The sequence below is a fragment of the Prenolepis imparis genome, unplaced genomic scaffold, assembly GCF_030444845.1.
Source record: "Prenolepis imparis isolate NDT839.2.m4 unplaced genomic scaffold, iyPreImpa1.0 SCAF_12, whole genome shotgun sequence".
Classification (NCBI taxonomy): domain Eukaryota; kingdom Metazoa; phylum Arthropoda; class Insecta; order Hymenoptera; family Formicidae; genus Prenolepis; species Prenolepis imparis.
This window is the reverse complement of record NW_028141170.1, coordinates 12,481,423-12,500,117: the sequence shown is the minus strand read 5'-3', so window position 1 is coordinate 12,500,117 and position 18,695 is coordinate 12,481,423. Positions and strand designations below refer to the sequence as shown.

Here is an 18,695-nt window from a genome sequence, read left to right as displayed (position 1 = left end):
GATAAATAATTAACCCCCCACGGGATGGAGCGGCCTTCGTAAAATTAGAAATTCAATCAAAAAACAACATCTTTCCCAATTCTGTATACAACGTCAGGGACACACTGATTTAAATGGGACTCGCAAAAATCAGCGCTCAAGCCGATGCTAATGTTAATCCATCCATATAAATAAATATATACATCCTATAAAATTACAACATAATATAATCCACTCTTACTATCAATTATATATTTAAGACCATAAGGCATACCGCCGGATTTCTCCACACATAAAGACAAAAATTTCATTACCACTTCAACATATTAAATATAATATCTACTACAGAAATGGAGATCCAGTACATCGAAACGGAGTTCCTGACTCGCAGTCGCCTAGAAGTGACAATACTGAGAGCGGATTCACCACTCCTCTTCTGGGCACAATTAAAAAACGGCGAAACAAACCTCCAAGAGATGGAAGAGGAGCTCAAGTTTCGAATGGACAGGAGAGCAAAATCGTTATATATTTTACCCGAAAACCTGAAAGCAGAAATGGAGGTCGCAATCAAAGAAAAAGAAACGTGGAAACGCGGCTTCATCAGAAGCATCGACAAGCCTATCTGGATGGTCCAGGTAGTACTAGGCGACTGGAGCAGGACAACCTGGCACCACGCGAACGATGTCTACATCCTGGAAGATAGATTCAAAGAATTGCCATGGCAGGATATTATCTGCGGGTTAGCCTATACCAAGGCCCCCACCAACAAAACCACTTGGCCCAGGAGAACACGCCACTTATGTCAACTTCTTCTAGGAAAACAACAAGGATGGATTAACATCATACATCCCTTGAGACAAGGAGCGGCACTCGTAAAATACACAGCGGAAAGCCGACAGCGAATTCAACAGAGCATACAACGTTAGAGACCTGCTTGTCAAACTAGGACATGCAGAGCTGCACACAAAAATCACAGCCGACGTCGAACCCGCCGTATAAATGAAAACATATATATATATATATATATATATATGCGTATATATATATATATATATATATATATACGCATATATATATTCATCCGTAATCTTAAGTTAAACTATTGTATTTTCTTTATAACCTCGTATACTCTATATTATTATTCATATGTTATATTTCGTTAAATACCTTCCCTTTATACATATATAAAAACAAAAAATTATATATAACCTTAAGTACATAAAATATTGTCCTTTTCTTTTAACCAAGTTTATATTTTACCAAAAACAGTTTCATGATAATAAAAAAGGAGAAGAAATTTACTATATATCTTATTATATACATATATCCACCTTCATGTTTTACTTTAATATTCCTCATAATCGTGAAGGTGGAATCATTTTCCATTCTATAGAAAAACTACCTGAACGTCAGTTCCAGTATAACAATGCCAATATATCATCAACTCCAGTGGACTCCTGAAATAACAGAAGAAATACGGCAAAGACCCATCGACGGCGTGAGACCACAAGATCACCCTGAAACTTATTTAAAATTGATGGAAATCCGATGTGTCATACAAGCACAGGGGAACATCTATCAAAATACTGAAGACTACTCTATAATCTGCCAAGAATGTTATAATAAAATACCAACCAAGGAGGTGTATATGACACTACCACCCCACAATCTAGTCCATAAGGACTCAGCAGACAACCAAACAAACTGCACTAAGTGCGAAATAATAATCGTACTAATAAAACCTGCAGAAGAATGTATCGAATGTATAAAAGAATTTCTATACGTCAACTACGAACACCTGGTAGACGGATGGGGCCAAGCTGTGTTTCCCAGAAGGAAAGAAGAACGGTAAAAGGAAAAAGAGGGAAACAACCATAAATCACTGACAACGATCAGGCAGTAAATCGCGTGTCATTTCAAAAATATTTCATACCTCCTACTTATCGATATGGACAAATAAAGGGAAAAAGATTCCACGCGCACGAAACGCGTCCTTACCAGTAATAAAATAATAAAAAAAATGTAAGAAAAGAACGAAAGAATAAGGAAGGAGTTTTGGTGGTCGCCTTTTTCTTTCCTCCTTTTCAAAAAAGAGATACCTGTTAACTAAAAGAAGCACAATTAACCAACAGGTTAAATGTGATTCTTTCTACCGATATTCACAAATCGCGGCAAGAAAAGAATCGAAAATTTTTATTTCTCTTTTGCAAATGTTGTGTTACACCCACAACATTTGTCTTAGACGGTGGGTGTTACGTCCTGTGGACTGCACGATTCTTTCTCCTCCCCGATTTACGCAGATTCGCGTTCCGCGAACATATTAATTATAAGACCGAAATTAGTTAAAAGAATTAAACGGAGAAAGACAGTGATTGTGAAACAACTCGACCGGTGAGATTACGAAACCTACACTTTGATCAATAAGTCATAGGTAATGTTGAAATATCACGATCGACACACGCTATCAGCGGACCAAAGATCAGAATTAGGAAAGAATCCCTCTAAAAATTTTGATAATTCAGAAATTATTGGAGAGGAAAGTTATAAAAACCTTCCAAAAGAAAAAATTCCTAGTGTTACGTCCTGGCCTGCACGAAGGAAAGGCCGCTCGAAGGTCGTAACAGCGTTTTCCCGAAATCGGAGTGATTTCGGGTCGAACTTTCGACAAAATTGCAATAGATCTTCGAAAAGATATTTTCAGTCATGGACAACTGTATGTCGCATTTTCACGAGTTCGTTCTTGGGATTCATTGAAAATTTATTTAAATGATGATAATATGTCTAAAAAAAATAAAAAACTACGTTTATAAAGAAATACTTAATTAATAAAACATAACAAACGAATATAAGTGATATATAATTATGTTATAATGATGCAAAAAAAGATGGCAAAGTAAATATAAATTTAAAAAATTATTGTTTTAAATATATAATTTAATTAAAAATTAATAATTATCTTATCATATCATTTTAATTACATCTAGAATGAGTGATATATAATATTATTAATATTACTATTATTATTATTATTATTATTATTATTATTATTATTATTATTATTATTATTATTATCTAAGTAATTATCGAAGAAGGCGCGCGCGTTAGCGCGCGCTGTGTGCTAGTCCCTTTCTAAAAAAGGCATGTTATTGATTCTCGAATGTATCGAAGTGTATTGTTGCCTTTTTTCCGCGGTACTGATTGTTACGCTGATCATTGTGTCGCATGCTTCGTAGTGTTTGATCAAATTGGTTAAGGTATTAAAAGTGTGCAAATTGTGCAGGAATTTTTATAAAGAATAAGCTAAATAATAATTATATATAAATTATTTGTTGCGTAATTGTTAAAACATTTTCCTTTTAATTATGTATTCGATTTAAAACCGATTAGTCTGTTATCTTGTCTGCGTGTCTGTTATTGTCTGTATTTCGAGATTATCGATTTCTCGAGAAAACCATGCATTGGCTCAATTTCTCGACGAACTCTGTTTACCTTTTTTCGCGCCTCGCGCGTCTTACCGCGCGTCTCGCTAGGCCTCGAAGCTGTCGAATCAGCTGTTATAATAACAGTTTCGCGACGAGTCCTTGACACACATATATTAGGTAAAATAAGTTCAGTTCGCTACAGACCGTTCAAGCTTACACGCCTGTCGCTTTCTCGAGTATAATTACTTTCTCTATTCGTCGCGAGCGATTTAATTGTGATCGCTTCCTTTCTGTGTTTTACTTTAGAATAAAATACGATTCGTTTCAACGAGTCTAATTAATTCAAACAAGTGCTTCCTATTACTATCCGCTTTATCACTCGTTTCGAATTTCTCTAAACATTTTGGTCCTTCGAGCCGGATTATCTACAGACACTCGGTAACGTTCTCGCTCTCGTTTGTATTCGCAAACGTTCGCTCGTGCAATTATTGCCAGTACTCTCTCGCAGTGTCATAGTGAAATGCCGCCTCTCTCAACTGCATTCGCATCGCTCACACGCATCATCAATTTGTGACCGTTAAAAGTTAAGTGGTTCAAACGGTGCTCGTGACCTTTCTAGAAGATTCCTCAAGATGTCAACAATCGCCTCTGTCATCGAAAAGCAAAGTCATCTCTTCGGTGTCATCGCTCGAGCCTTCGATAACACTAAGAAGCTTGGATCGGATAAAATCAACCGATTTACCCTTGACGCACGGATTCAATCTCTCGATGCGAATTGGGACAAATTTCAAAGCAACCACGACAAACTCGTCGGAAGCCTCACGGATGAGTTGCGTAAGCATGATTATTTCGCGGATGATTTGTATGCTAAATGCGAAGAGGCTTATTACGATTCTAAATCCAGCCTCATGCAGATTCGTGAACCGCTTCTCGAGAAAATCGAAGATCCGAATGATTCTATTCAAAGTAAGAATTCGCACTCTGGATCGTGTCGCGCGCTTCCAAAAATCACTCTACCTAAATTCTCCGGTGATTATCACGATTGGCCGTCGTTTCGCGATTTATTCCATTCGATGGTTGGCTCAAACCGGGATATTTCATGCGTCGAAAAACTTCACTAGCTTAAGGCTCAAACATCCGGAGAAGCAGCTCGGTATCTCGCAAACATTTCGGTGACAGCCGAGAATTTCGCGCGCTTGGCAAGCTCTGACTTCTCGATACGAGAATCGGCGCATCCTAGTATCAACGTATTTAGATCGCATCTTCGAGTTAAAGCCGCTCACTCAAAAATCAAGCTCAGATCTCAAGAAGCTACTTTCGACGGTTAAGGAATCGCTTGGTGCCTTGCAGTCTCTCGGTGCGCCTACCGATTATTGGGATATTCTTACTGTCTACATTGTCACTCGACGTCTCGACGCACATACGTTGGAAAGCTGGGAGCTCGAGCAAGGAAACTCCAATGAACTCGCCACCTTCGATCAACTCGAACTATTTCTTGAGGGACGTATTCGGGCACTAGAAACGGTCCAGTCTCGCATTTCAAAACCACAGCTCACAGCATCAAACTCGAACGCGAAAACAAAGTCAGCAGCTCGGTCTCATGCCATCGTGACGAGTGGATCAAAGTGCACCTTCTGCAGCGTCGCACATTACATCGCGTCGTGTTCGGAGTTTGCTTCAAAGCCGCTCAACGAACGACAGGATTTCGTTCACCGTAAGAACTTGTGTTTCAATTGTCTGGGATCTCATCGTCTGGTCGAGTGTCACACCGTCAAGAGATGTCGACATTGTAAAGGTCAGCATCACACGTTGCTTCATCGAGATGCCTCTTCGTCATCCATTGCAACCACTTCTACGAACTCCTCCACGGCGTCCTGCGCTTCATCATCGGGTACATCCACCACCCCGGCTGTGCATTCGCATCACGCTGCCGTTTTATGCGAGCGTCCGCAAGTTCTCCTTGCAACCGCTTGCATGACGCTAATTGCCGAGCATGGAGAGGACATCAAGATTCGAGCACTCCTTGATCAAGGCTCAGAAGTCTCTCTTATTCAGGAATCGTTGGTTCAACTACTACGTCTTCCACGCGGTCGTGCATCCGTGCCCATCATAAGCGTCGGCTCCCAAAAAGTTGGATCAACTCGCGGGGTTGTAGCTCTTCGCCTTCGATCATGCATCAATCCACTTATCGAAGTCAACGTCTCGGCATTTGTTCTGCCTCGGGTCACTGGTCGCATTCCGATCCAAAAGGTAGTGACGACATCATGGACTCATCTCGCCAATTTACCATTGGCCGATCCAAATTTCGCTGTACCCGGTGGTATCGACATCATTTTGGGCGCTGATGTTTATGGATCACTGCTGTGCGAATCCATTAAGCGAGGACCATCGAACGCTCCCGTCGCTCAAGAAACATCTGTCGGATGGATCATTTCCGGACCTGTGGGCTCGTCAGCATCTGCATCTCACTCGACATCTTTCTCCATCCAAACTATCGACACCGTCAATCTTCATGATCAGTTGCAAAGATTCTGGCTTCAAGAAGAAGTCACTTCGTCAACATCTAAACATCTCACTCCAGACGAACTTGAATGCGAAGATCACTTCTCGAAGACTCACTCTCGCGACAGCACCGGACGGTACATTGTACGCTTGCCATTTCGGTCAACGCACCAGCAGCTAGGAGAGTCCCGAGCTTCTGCAGCTCGTCTCCTCATGACGGCTCAACATAAAATTCAACGCAATCCGTCATTCGGAAAGCTGTACATCGAATTCATGACGGAATACGAGACCTTGGGACACATGCGACGAGCATCGACGACCAGCAGGATTTCTCCAGTCTACCTTCCGCATCATGGAGTTCTTCGCGACTCCAGTTCCACGACAAAATTGCGAGTTGTGTTTAACGGCTCCTCAAAGACCTCGTCCGGCGCTTCACTCAATGACTGTCTTCACGCCGGACCAAAGCTGCAACAAGATCTTGATGCCGTCCTTCTCCGCTGGCGCACTCACGCCTTTGTCTTCGCCACCGACATAATAAAAATGTATCGGCAGATCGTGATTCACGAGGAAGATCGAGATTTCCAACGCATCTTATGGACGGACGTCGGAGAGCCTCAAGAGTTCCAGCTCAATACGGTGACCTACGGCCTCACTTGCGCACCGTATCTCGCACTTCGCGTCATTCAACAGCTCGCCGACGACGAAGAACATACTCTTCCGCAAGCGGCTAAGATCTTACGGCAGGAAACGTATGTCGACGACATCCTTTCAGGTGCAGACACTCCGCAAGAAGCAACTAATAAAGCTCTTCAGTTAATTCAACTCCTCAGGGCGGGCGGCTTTCAGCTACAAAAGTGGACAGCCAACGAGGACTCTATCCTCTCAGGTATTTCGACGACTTCCAACCCGTCATCCGCTCGAGAACTTTCGACAGAAGCTCGAACTCTCGGCCTCACGTGGATTCCAGCGAACGACACCTTCACATTTCGCGTGAGCCTGTCAGAGTCTCCTCGTACGCTCACAAAACGATCTACGCTGTCTCGCATCGCTCAAATTTTTTACCCTCTCGGATGGCTCGCACCGGTCACCATCGTGGGAAAAATATTCATCCAACGACTCTGGACATCGCAAATCGGATGGGACGATCCACTACCTCCATCTCTCGCTCATGAGTGGGTCATCTTCGACGAGAGCTTGAAGAGCGTTTCCGACTTCTCAATTCCGCGATGGATCGGCACTTCTCAATCTGCATCAGGCGTGGAAATCCACGGATTCTCCGATGCTTCTCAAGACGCACTCGGAGCTGTCATCTACGTCAGAACCTTCCACGAATACGCCGATGCCAAGATTGTGCTTCTCGCCGCTAAGAGCAAGGTCGCTCCAATCAAGCGACAAACAATTCCTCGACTGGAGCTCTCGGCTGCCGTCTTGCTGACTTCTCGCTCGAATTCGAGATAATCTCGAACTTCACCACGTGCCTATCCACCTGTGGACCGACTCAACCATCAGCCTTGCGTGGATCAAAGGACATCCGTCGAAGTGGAAGGACGTATCCAATCGAGTGGCCGCTGTCCAGGAGCTAGTTCCCGATGCTCGCTGGCATCATGTCGCTGGAGTAGATAACCCGGCGGACTGTCTGTCTCGTGGAGTCTCTCCTCATCAACTGCAGCATCATCATCTCTGGTGGCATGGTCCGTCGTGGCTTCAAGGTCCCTCTGTTGGATGGCCGTCAGGAGTGCCTCCCGTCGACCAATCAGCCGACCTTGAAGAGCGTCCGCAGAAATCTTTACACATTTCGCTGGTAAGCACACCACCTGATTACTGGGATCTCATAGATCGATTTTCGCAGCTAAAATCGCTCCTCCGGACCACGGCATGGATTATGCGAGCAGCTGCCCACTTCAAGGGCATCGAGTGTCCTTCCTCTTCGACGCTCACCGCAGACGAGATCCTCCACGCCCGAACGTTCTGGGTGAAAGCAACGCAAGAGGCTTATTTCGGTCAGGAACTGGAACTCTGCTCTAAGAAGGCTGGTCTCCCTCGGTCACATCCACTTCTAAAGCTCTCACCATTCACCGATTCCGAGGGCATTCTTCGCGTCGGAGGACGCCTCAAAAATTCACTGTTGGATGCGGACAGTAAACATCCTGCTATCTTGCCTCGTGACTCTCCTCTATCACGTCTCATCATTTCAGATCTGCACCAACAGACGCTTCATGGAGGAGTGCAGGTCGTCCTGGCGACACTGCGGCAGCAGTTCTGGATCCTCGGCGGTCGCTCTCCAGTCAGTGCTTTCATCCGTCGCTGCGTCCGATGCGTTAGACACCGAGCGGTCACCGCCAGCGAGATGATGGGCGCTCTTCCAACTCCGCGCGTGACACCAACGCGCCCCTTCTTAAATTCCGGAGTGGATTATGCCGGTCCGTTTAATCTCCGCACTTGGCGTGGACGTGCTGGCCGCACCTACAAAGGCTACCTCGTAGTCTTCGTGTGCTTCGCCACCTCAGCGGTCCACCTGGAACTCGCCACGGACTACTCCACGCAGGGATTCATCGCCGCATATCGACGATTTATCAGCCGACGCGGCCGATGCAGCACTCTCGCAAGCGATTGCGGCACAAATTTTGTTGGCGCCGATGCGGAACTCCGTCGCATGTTCCATTCCGCGTCCGACGAAGTCGCAGAGCTCGCTAATCTCCTCGCCGCCGACGGCACTACGTGGAGGTTTAATCCTCCCTCCGCTCCACACTTCGGTGGTAAATGGGAGGCCGCCGTGAAATCAGCAAAATTTCATCTTCGACGCGTTCTCGGCGAGTCCGCACTCACCTACGAAGAGTTCAGTACTTTGCTCGCACAAATCGAGGCCGTGTTGAATTCGCGACCGCTTTGCGCTCTCTCCGATGATCCCGCCGACGTCAACGCGTTAACACCCGCGCATTTTCTCGTCGGCGAGTCCTTAATCATCATTCCGGACGTCTCCTTAGCAGACACGCCGATTTCGCGATTGTCACGTTGGCAACTGCTTCGCAACATGCTCGAACGATTCTGGCATCGATGGTCAACCGAGTATCTACAGCGGTTGCAAACTCGTAACAAATGGCAACAATCGTCAAACTCGATTTCAATCGGTTCTCTCGTATTGATTTCCGACGAGCGATTCCCACCGTCAAAGTGGCCGTTAGCGCGAGTAACTGCGATCCATCCCGGTTCTGACGGTCGAATACGCGTCGTTACCGTACGAACCGCTACTTCAGAATTGAAAAGACCGATCGTCAAACTATGCCCGCTCCCAATTGAGGCATAAAGCGTGCAACACGGTTTTTGTCAAATTGCTACGGAATTAGTTCGCGTCTTCTGCCATTTACGTCATTCGTTCTTCGTACATCTTTGTATTATTTCGATGCATTACAATCATTCTCTCAGCTGTAAATACTTTATTCATTCGGTTAATGTCTATCTGCTCTGTATATAGCAATTACAAAAACATTATTTTCTATTTCAGCGGCGTTCGTCACGCCCCTGAGGCGGGCGGTAATGTTAAAACATTTTCCTTTTAATTATGTATTCGATTTAAAACCGATTAGTCTGTTATTGTCTGCGTGTCTGTTATTGTCTGTATTTCGAGATTATCGATTTCTCGAGAAAACCATGCATTGGCTCAATTTCTCGACGAACTCTGTTTACCTTTTTTCGCGCCTCGCGCGTCTTACCGCGCGTCTCGCCAGGCCTCGAAGCTGTCGAATCAGCTGTTATAATAACAGTTTCGCGACGAGTCCTTGACACACATATATTAGGTAAAATAAGTTCAGTTCGCTACAGACCGTTCAAGCTTACACGCCTGTCGCTTTCTCGAGTATAATTACTTTCTCTATTCGTCGCGAGCGATTTAATTGTGATCGCTTCCTTTCTGTGTTTTACTTTAGAATGAAATACGATTCGTTTCAACGAGTCTAATTAATTCAAACACGTGCTTCCTATTACTATCCGCTTTATCACTCGTTTCGAATTTCTCTAAACAGTAATATATGTTGTGTGCCTCGAACAAGGCACTGGGGTTGCGCCGAATTAAGGATGAGGATCCTCGGGTCGACCGGGACGTCGTAGGAAGATAGGAAGATTATTCTCTCTTCTTTTGATTAAATATATTTTTATTTCGGATTGAATATGGTTTCGCTTTATTTCTCGTCCTTTCTTTAAATATATATTCGCGTAACATTCGATGAGCGTATATTCGTATTCCTCTCAATAATTCAGGTCTTTGTTAGTGAGTCTCGTTCTGATGTTCTGGTTTCTTATTAGCGACCACGTCTTGATGTTTAGGAATTGTATTCGAGACTCCGTCTTGATGTTTAGGAGTTTTATTCGAGACTCCGTCTTGATGTTTAGGAGTTTTATTCGAGACTGCCTTCGCGGGCGGGCTCTCCGTCTTATATCTTCTTTTGTTCTTTGATTTTCAACGGGCGAGGCCCTTGGAAACAAGTCCCTGATTGGTTAACAATACTCACGCGTTTTTGGTCTAATTGCAAGCGAAGCAGGTCGAAGTCCCTGGTCTTCGCTTGCATCTCGCGGTTTCCGGTGCTTCGCGCGTGTCTCGCTGCGTTAGCGTTTTCACGCGACGAGCGTTTGTCGAGAGCGCTCTTTTATAAGCAAAAATGTTTTACAGTATTCTATAAAGATATTCAGTAAATTCTAATTTCTAATAACTACTGGTTATAGTTCGGGCTATAACATATATAATATACATATTTATTATATATATATATATATATATATAATATATATATGTATATATATAATATATATTTATTTAGGTAATAAAATGTTATCTAAATGTATGCTATATTGTATTAATTAGCCAGCTGTTGAGCAGTCGCAAGAAAGAAGAGAAAGGAGAAGAAGAGAAAGAGAGAAGGAAAGGAAGAAGAGAAAAGAGAAAGAAAAAAAGAGGAAGAGACGAACAAAAAAAAAGTATAGATGTAGGTTACTTTCCCCATTTAGCAACACAAACCGACCAAGCGTCATTCTATCTTTGTTTCTACATTCTATGTGAATAAAGATAGAATGACGCTTGTGTCGACTTGTGTTGATAAATTGAAAACACTCATATTTATCACACGTGTATACATATATATTATACACATATGCGTGCATGCGTACGTGCGTTTATGTGTGTGTTATTGTTTGTGTGTAATTACGTGTATATTTGTGTATTATGTTTTATATTGTTATAATTATATTAATATATGTATAATATTAAGTGGTTAGTTGTCAAGCTGTTAAGAGAAAAGATAAAAAGAAAAAGAAGAAGAAAGATCGAGAGAAAGAAGAGAGAGAGAGAGAGAGAGAGAGAGAGAGAGAGAGAGAGAGAGAGAGAGAGAGAGAGAGAGAGAGAAGAAGCAGAAGAAAAAGAAGAAAAGAGAACGAAGATACGAACAAAAAAAGTATGTTAATAATGTGTTACGTCCAGACTCGAAGAAGGGTGAGTCAAAGGAAGGGCGTAACTACTTAAATCTCGATACACGCGACGGGACGAGTGTTCGAGTCGAACGAATGCGGTAGGCCTGAAACAGGTCAACGACCCCAAAGGCCGCTCTTACTCTGTTTAAGGGACTATTCGTTCGTTGGTCCCTTTTCGGCAAGAGAATTTAATCTCTTTTGCACGGGATGGGACCTAGTGCGATTTTTGGTCAGGATAGAGTAATGGGTACTTGAATAACTTACTAATTAACAAAAAATTATTATTTATTTATGTGAACACGAATATATATATATATATATATATATATATATATATATTAAAGTACTGGTATGTGTTTGATTGTGCGTGTGTGTAGATACAATTAATTTTATCGTTACGGTTCATGTGTGAGATCTATGAGGGAAGGAGGTGAGGGAGGAGAGTCGTAAATAATTATGACGGGAGGGGTAAGAGAACTGGACGGATATCGTTTCCGAAAGGATCTAGGAGAAGATTGGTAGTATACAGGGTCATCTGTAGTTATTGGAATAGGTGAAAATAGAGAGGGGGAGTAGGATGGTCTTGAGTCGGAGGACGAAGGACCGGATAAAAAGAAAAAAGAGAGACAAGTACAGGTGGTTGGGGAAGTACACGATAGAGAGGGAGAGGGTGAACGTGGAATGTACGTGTGTTTGGTTATTAAATTAAATTCTTCCTTAAGGCGGTAGTATTGTGCTACTAAACGTTCCGCTCGCAGCGGAGTACGACCGATATCGTTGCGCTTCCACTTATGGGCGCGCTTGATCGCATTACAGGCGACGGAATTCACTGAGAATTATGTTGATTTTAGTCGCGTTGTTGGACTTTATTTGTTTTTACGGGATTACGTTTGAATGAGTGTACTTACTATTTGATGTGATCTAGTTACTGAACGGCGCTGACAAATCGGCTGGTTCTCAGGATTACTGGGTTCCCTCGAGTTCTCGAATGTGTCGATGAAGACGCTGGGTGGTTGTTAATTATTGCTGAGTCCGATCGTTACACTAATGGTTATTACGGTGCGCAAGTGCGTAACTGCCACGACGTAGGCGGAATAAAAAAAGAGAGCGTTCTTGGAAGATTCACTGCTTTTATACTATTCGTCTGCCCTTCTTATAGGGCAAAGGGCGTCTTCTTTTCTTGTGACTCATAGTCATACGTTCGGTGTTTTAATCCCTTTTGCGCAACGTATTGCTCTCTTGTATGAAGTGTTTTTTCTTAATTCTGATCTTTGGTCCGCTGATAGCGTGTGTCGATCGTGATATTTCAACATTACCTATGACTTATTGATCAAAGTGTAGGTTTCGTAATCTCACCGGTCGAGTTGTTTCACAATCACTGTCTTTCTCCGTTTAATTCTTATAACTAATTTCGGTCTTATAATTAATATGTTCGCGGAACGTGAATCTGCGTAAATCGGGAAGGAGAAAAGAATCGTGCAGTCCACAGGACGTAACAAATGCATTATTTAAAATAGGATACCCTCTCTCTCTCTCTCTGTGTGTGTGTGTGTGTGTATGTGTGCATTGAAAAAAACATTTGTTAACTTGACTAAACTTTTCAACTAATATCATTTTGTTAACTGAACATATAAAAATATTTAAATTAAATGTAACATATTAAATCTAACAAAACGTGTATTTGACTTAAATACTGATATATGTTTAATTAACAAAATAGTAATTTACTTGAAAGGTTTAGTCAGGTTAACAAGATTTTTTTCAGTGTGTGTGTGTGTAATTATAAGTGTATTATTATGTTATTATAATTATATATAATTAATTCGCCAGTTGTCAAGCTGATAAGAGAAAAGATAAAAAGAAAAAGAAGAAAGATCGAGAAAGAGAGAGAGAGAGAGAGAGAGAGAGAGAGAGAGAGAGAGAGAGAGAGAGAGAAGAAGCAGAAGAAAAAGAAGAAGAAAAGAGGAAGAAGAGACGAACAAAAAAAGTATGTTAATAATGCATTATTTAAAATAGAGGATACCCTGTCTTTCTTTGTGTGTGTGTGTGTGCACTGAAAAAAAATTGTTAACTTGACTAAACCTTTTAACTAATAACATTTTGTTAACTGAACATATAAAAATATTTAAATTAAATATAACATATTAAATCTAACAAAACGTGTATTTGACTTAAATACTGATATATGTTTAATTAACAAAATAGTAATTTACTTGAAAGGTTTAGTCAGGTTAACAAGATTTTTTTCAGTGTGTGTGTGTGTGTGTGTGTGTGTGTGTTGTTTATTGATTAAACATAGATTTGTTACTATGCAACATAAACATTTTAAAAAATTCATTAACGTGACATAATTCCAGAATTCTAGAAGGAGGTTACGAATTATTTTATACGGTACGTACAAAATATTTTATTTGTTTCTATCTTTCTCTCTCTCTTATTCCTTTTATTCTGTCATGTCCTATTTTCTTCTTGTGCTGTATCACAATTTAATAGATTCTTAATAAAGAAGGTTAATCTAATATTTGGTGTATTATCTATTTGCTATGTTTAAAGCGTTTATTTGATAAAAATATGAAAAATTTCAGACAATTAATTTTTCTTATTTTCCATATCTGATTGAGATAAACTTTAGCAATATTTTATACAAATAAATATAAAAATTAATATATGATTCGAAACATAATATTTAACATTTATGACTCTCAAATTAAGATTAAATAAATAAATTGCACAATAAAACGTACAAATCAAATCGTAATATATTTTTCTACATATATACATATATACACATTTTTATATTGTATATTATGTATTTTCAGATTAATTAATTGTCACATTAGACATGGAAGCATCTGGAAGTAATACATCCCAAACTCATGCAGATAAACTTATTGAGTTAAACGATGTAAATGCAGTAGACTTACTGACATCGAACGAAGTATTGGAAAATGTGCAAATGTATGATTCGACGTTGTAAATATAAAGACACATGTATTTTATCGAATTTATATAAAAGATTATTTTAATTAATGTTTATAAATTATATTATACATTTCTATCACATTGTGATAAAATTTTATTATTGTAATTTTTAATATTTTTCTAAATTTAATAATTATAATGTTATACGTATAACAGTCAAATAACAGTCAACAATAAAAAAATAAAACAATTTATAACAATTATAATTAAATAATTAAAAAATAATTATAGCGTTCATAATTAATTCAATTCAATCTATAAATATATATATACAGAGTGTCCGGTAATAGTCGCATCAACCGTCGTGTGCAGATTCCTGGGATCATTTGGAGACGATTTTTCCTCAGCAAAAATGTCGAGACACCAATAATTTTCGAGTTATAAGCGATTGAAAATAAAGGGTTTTTCGCAAACTAAGCCTTGTGGAAATAAAATAATAATAAATTCACATTCTTCAGTTAATTTTAGGTAGAGTTTACTTTAATAGAATTTTAATTTAAGGCTTAGTTACAAAGATACATGATGGCAAAAATTGAAAACATGCAAAAAATAATGACCTCCCTCGACATTTTCGCTGAGGAAAAATCGTCTCCAAATGATCCCAGAAATCTGCACACGACGGTTGATGCGACTATTACCGGACACCCTGTATATATATATGTATATATCATATTAAGATTTTATGTTTAAAGTTAAATGTTTGTGTAAGATCTATTAAAGAATATGTTATTTGATAAAAATTTAAAAATTATATGAAATACAATTATATTATGATTTATTACTAATTATTATGAATTAAATTATATAATAGTGAAATTATTGGATACGTGGATGGTATCGAATCTCTACGATATGTTGGTTCCAAGCAACAATTTAAATTTTTTAAATTTTATTTAAATAATGGCAAAGGTAAACGAATACAAATTGTCTCCTGGAATGATGATATTGATGATATACAGCATCATATAATAGTGAATCACGTAAGTATTTTCATTATTTCTTTCATTTGTTAATTTTTTTATGCAATATTTTTTCAAATATATTCTTGTATTTTATTATATATATATTATATTATAACATATATATAATATGTTGTAATATATATTATTTAAGAAATATAAAATTATGACCTATATATACACATATAATGTACGTTACACTTTTGGACAGATATTGCGTCTATTTTACTTATCACTCTTTCATATAATTTTTCAATTTCACTATTTATACTAATTTATAATTACTCACAATAACATATTTACATTATTACTATTTTATTAATATTATTTTTATTTTATATATTTTATTATTATTATATTAAAATGTGACAATTATATTTAATTTATAAGTTGCAAATATTTTATTTTTTAAAAATAATACATGTGTGTAATTTTATATGTATAATTATATTTTTAATATTAAAATACGTTTCTCTTTATAAAACAGATAATTCATTTGGATGGTGTTCAAGTGCGCCCACCAAAAATGTCGCAATTTAATAATGGGAATATGCCGTACGAATTATTAGTAAAATCTAACACCGTGGTATTAAATCTGGGTAAATTTGATCCAATAAGTTGTTTAGATTCAGAACCTGAACCGGTTGAACTTCATGAAGTTTTGAATACTACAAAACGAATTAGTAAGTATTATTTCACTCTTTATATCTTTTATATAATATCTTTTTTAATATATTAATATATATTTTCATAATAGCTACAACTCTTGGAACAAGTTAATTTTTTCATACAATTTTTTCAAATGTCTTGCCTTTTATATATACAGTGATGGCAAAAAGTTCCGTAACGCTAAAATATCTTGGAAAATATTGATTTATTAGGAAAATGTTTCACACAAAAAAATAGGACTTAAAAAAATCTATTAGCTGATGATATCTATTTGACCTTGGTATGAAAAGCACGATCATGGTCAACATAAAAATTTTAAATGGAAACCCCTCTTTTTTATAACATATTTTTGTAGCTGAAGTCGAGACGTTTCCAAAATGCTATAATAAAATATTTTTTTCTTTGGTACTTTTTGAGTTATAAGGTTTAAAGTTAACAATTTTTTGACAAGAAATGTAAAATATATTGTAAAATATTCAGTTTTCGGTAATCTTACTAATACTTTTATGCGGGCAATAATGATACCAATTTTGTGAATAAAAGTATTAAGGTAAGATTACCGAAAAATGAAAGATATTTTACATTATACATATGTCAAAAAATTGTTAACTTCAAACCTTCTAACTCAAAAAGTACTTAAGAAAAAAATATTTTATTATAGCATTTTGGAAACGTCTCGACTTCAGCTACAAGAAGATGTTATAAAAAATAGGAGTTTCCATTTTAGACTTTTATTTTGACCATGATCGTGCTTTTCAAGGTCATATCAAAGTCAAATAGATATCAGCTAATAGATTTCTTTAAGCCCTACACTGCAAAAAATGGCCGTGTTCGATGTGTGTTCAACGTGTGTAGAAATAAGACATAACACACTTTGCTCACGTGTACTGAACGGCTGCTGTGTTGATACTACACACTTTGAATAGAATAATACGTGTACAATACACGTAAATGTGTAATTTTAATATGGTTAGGTGTTATACACACTTCTCGATTACAACTCGTTAACAACACGTTAATTCAAACACACTTAAAGCGTGTTGATATAATACAGAAAGTACTATGTTACACATATCGTACGGTACAACACACGTTGATAATAACGCACGAGCGAAATTAACACAGAAAAAAGAAACACATTTATAAGTGTGTTAATATTCGTGTGGGTCATATAAAAGTTTTTAAAACCACAGTTTCCTAACATATACATTCACTGATGCACAATAAATAAACAATTTTATTAGAATAATATTTATTTTAATTTAAAAAAAATACATAAGAGATTTTGCAATTGAGACTTGCGATTTCTATTTTATTATCCGGAAAATTCATTACGTTCATGATTGATTAAGCTGACATACGTTGCATCTAACAGTGTGAAACGAAAAACCGGATGAGGAAAAATTAAATTTTCAGCACAAATTATGTCTTTAAAGTTATTACACGCTTCTGTAACGCAGTATGCATTGAGCTTGTTATTAAAGCATAAGGTCTCCGGGAATGAGAAGAGAAAAAATATACGCTCACGGAGAACAAAAATTTTTTTGATCTGTCCGAATAAAGGTAGTGAAGCGTCATTACACTCTAAAAGAATAACGGATTTTTGTTGATATGTTGTTCCATGGATGACTACTTTCCTTGATCGTAATATTAGACAATTGTTTCTATCAGCCTCAGCTATGAATCTATGAAATATTTCGGAATTCGGCAAATTGGGTAATAGCACCGTGACTCCGGGATATATTTTATGGCCTTTGTACAAGAATTTTTTCGCGGGCGCACCAGGATACGCTGCAAGTACTGAACATAACTGTGCCTGATGTCGGTAAGCTAAAATATAAGGCATATTCTTAAAATTCCGTACGATTGACACTAATGATTTAAAATAAGCATGAGCAGCTTCAAACCGAAAACACCATTGTTGTCGCGCTGGTCCGAATAGCCGAATGCATCGGGGAATATGAATAAGAAAATGAAACTTTGGCACTATAGAATTGGGATACAATCGCTTAAATCGTGGAATATATAACTCTATCATACGAGATAGCAGAGTTACAGATTCTAGACAAACTTCATACGCGAGGCAAATATTTAATATCTGTAACAGGAGTGTGTGGCATTCCATTCGCTCACAAATATCATCTTCTTCTCTGTCTATTACTTTTTCACCTATCAAAAATGGTAAGGTGTGAGACAACACAAGTATTTGTGATGCTGTTTGACGTAGATTACTATTTGCAGAAAGATGTTCACGTAACACAACTGCAGGTGCATCATTTTGCCAATGTCCATAGTCAAAGTTAGTTCGTCTGTTATTAAATTCAGCTAAAGTTAAAAATTTTTTCTCTTCAATACAAAATCGCAAAAGTCCCTTACAAGCGATAAGAGCGACACCTTCAAGCAAGACATGCATCGAGTCTTGAGGTAAACAGGTCGTTACGTCGAAATTCGGTATATTCAACAGTGGGCTTTTGCCATTGATATCGCTTTTTCCAAAAATCTGCAGTATTTTTTGGAATGTCTGGATCATTAATTGCTGCCAAATGATCTTCATGACTTGCATAGTTTCGCAAAGTTATTTTCTAAGAAATTTGTATGCCAATCGTGCTTTGTCGCCATGCTGACGACATAGTCGATAAGCGGATACGGATTCTTTAAAACCCCCCACGAGTGCCGAAGCTGGAGTGTCACCTGCGAAAAATAAAAGTGATCCCTTAAAAACGGT

At 38.5% G+C, this 18,695-nt stretch overlaps 2 protein-coding genes across 2 annotated transcripts; both read left to right on the top strand.

Moving 5' to 3' along the window:
* The first annotated feature begins 4,033 nt into the window (after positions 1-4,033).
* On the top strand, positions 4,034-9,207 carry LOC145943998 (uncharacterized). Its single transcript, XM_083051926.1, has 3 exons — positions 4,034-4,477; positions 4,581-7,272; positions 7,358-9,207. Exons 1-3 carry the CDS (start codon positions 4,034-4,036, stop codon positions 9,205-9,207), a joined length of 4,986 nt encoding a protein of 1,661 aa, XP_082908052.1.
* Positions 9,208-14,202: 4,995 nt separating this feature from the next.
* On the top strand, positions 14,203-18,274 carry LOC145943995 (uncharacterized). Its single transcript, XM_083051925.1, has 4 exons — positions 14,203-14,333; positions 15,154-15,322; positions 15,789-15,984; positions 18,198-18,274. Exons 1-4 carry the CDS (start codon positions 14,203-14,205, stop codon positions 18,272-18,274), a joined length of 573 nt encoding a protein of 190 aa, XP_082908051.1.
* Positions 18,275-18,695: the final 421 nt, after the last annotated feature.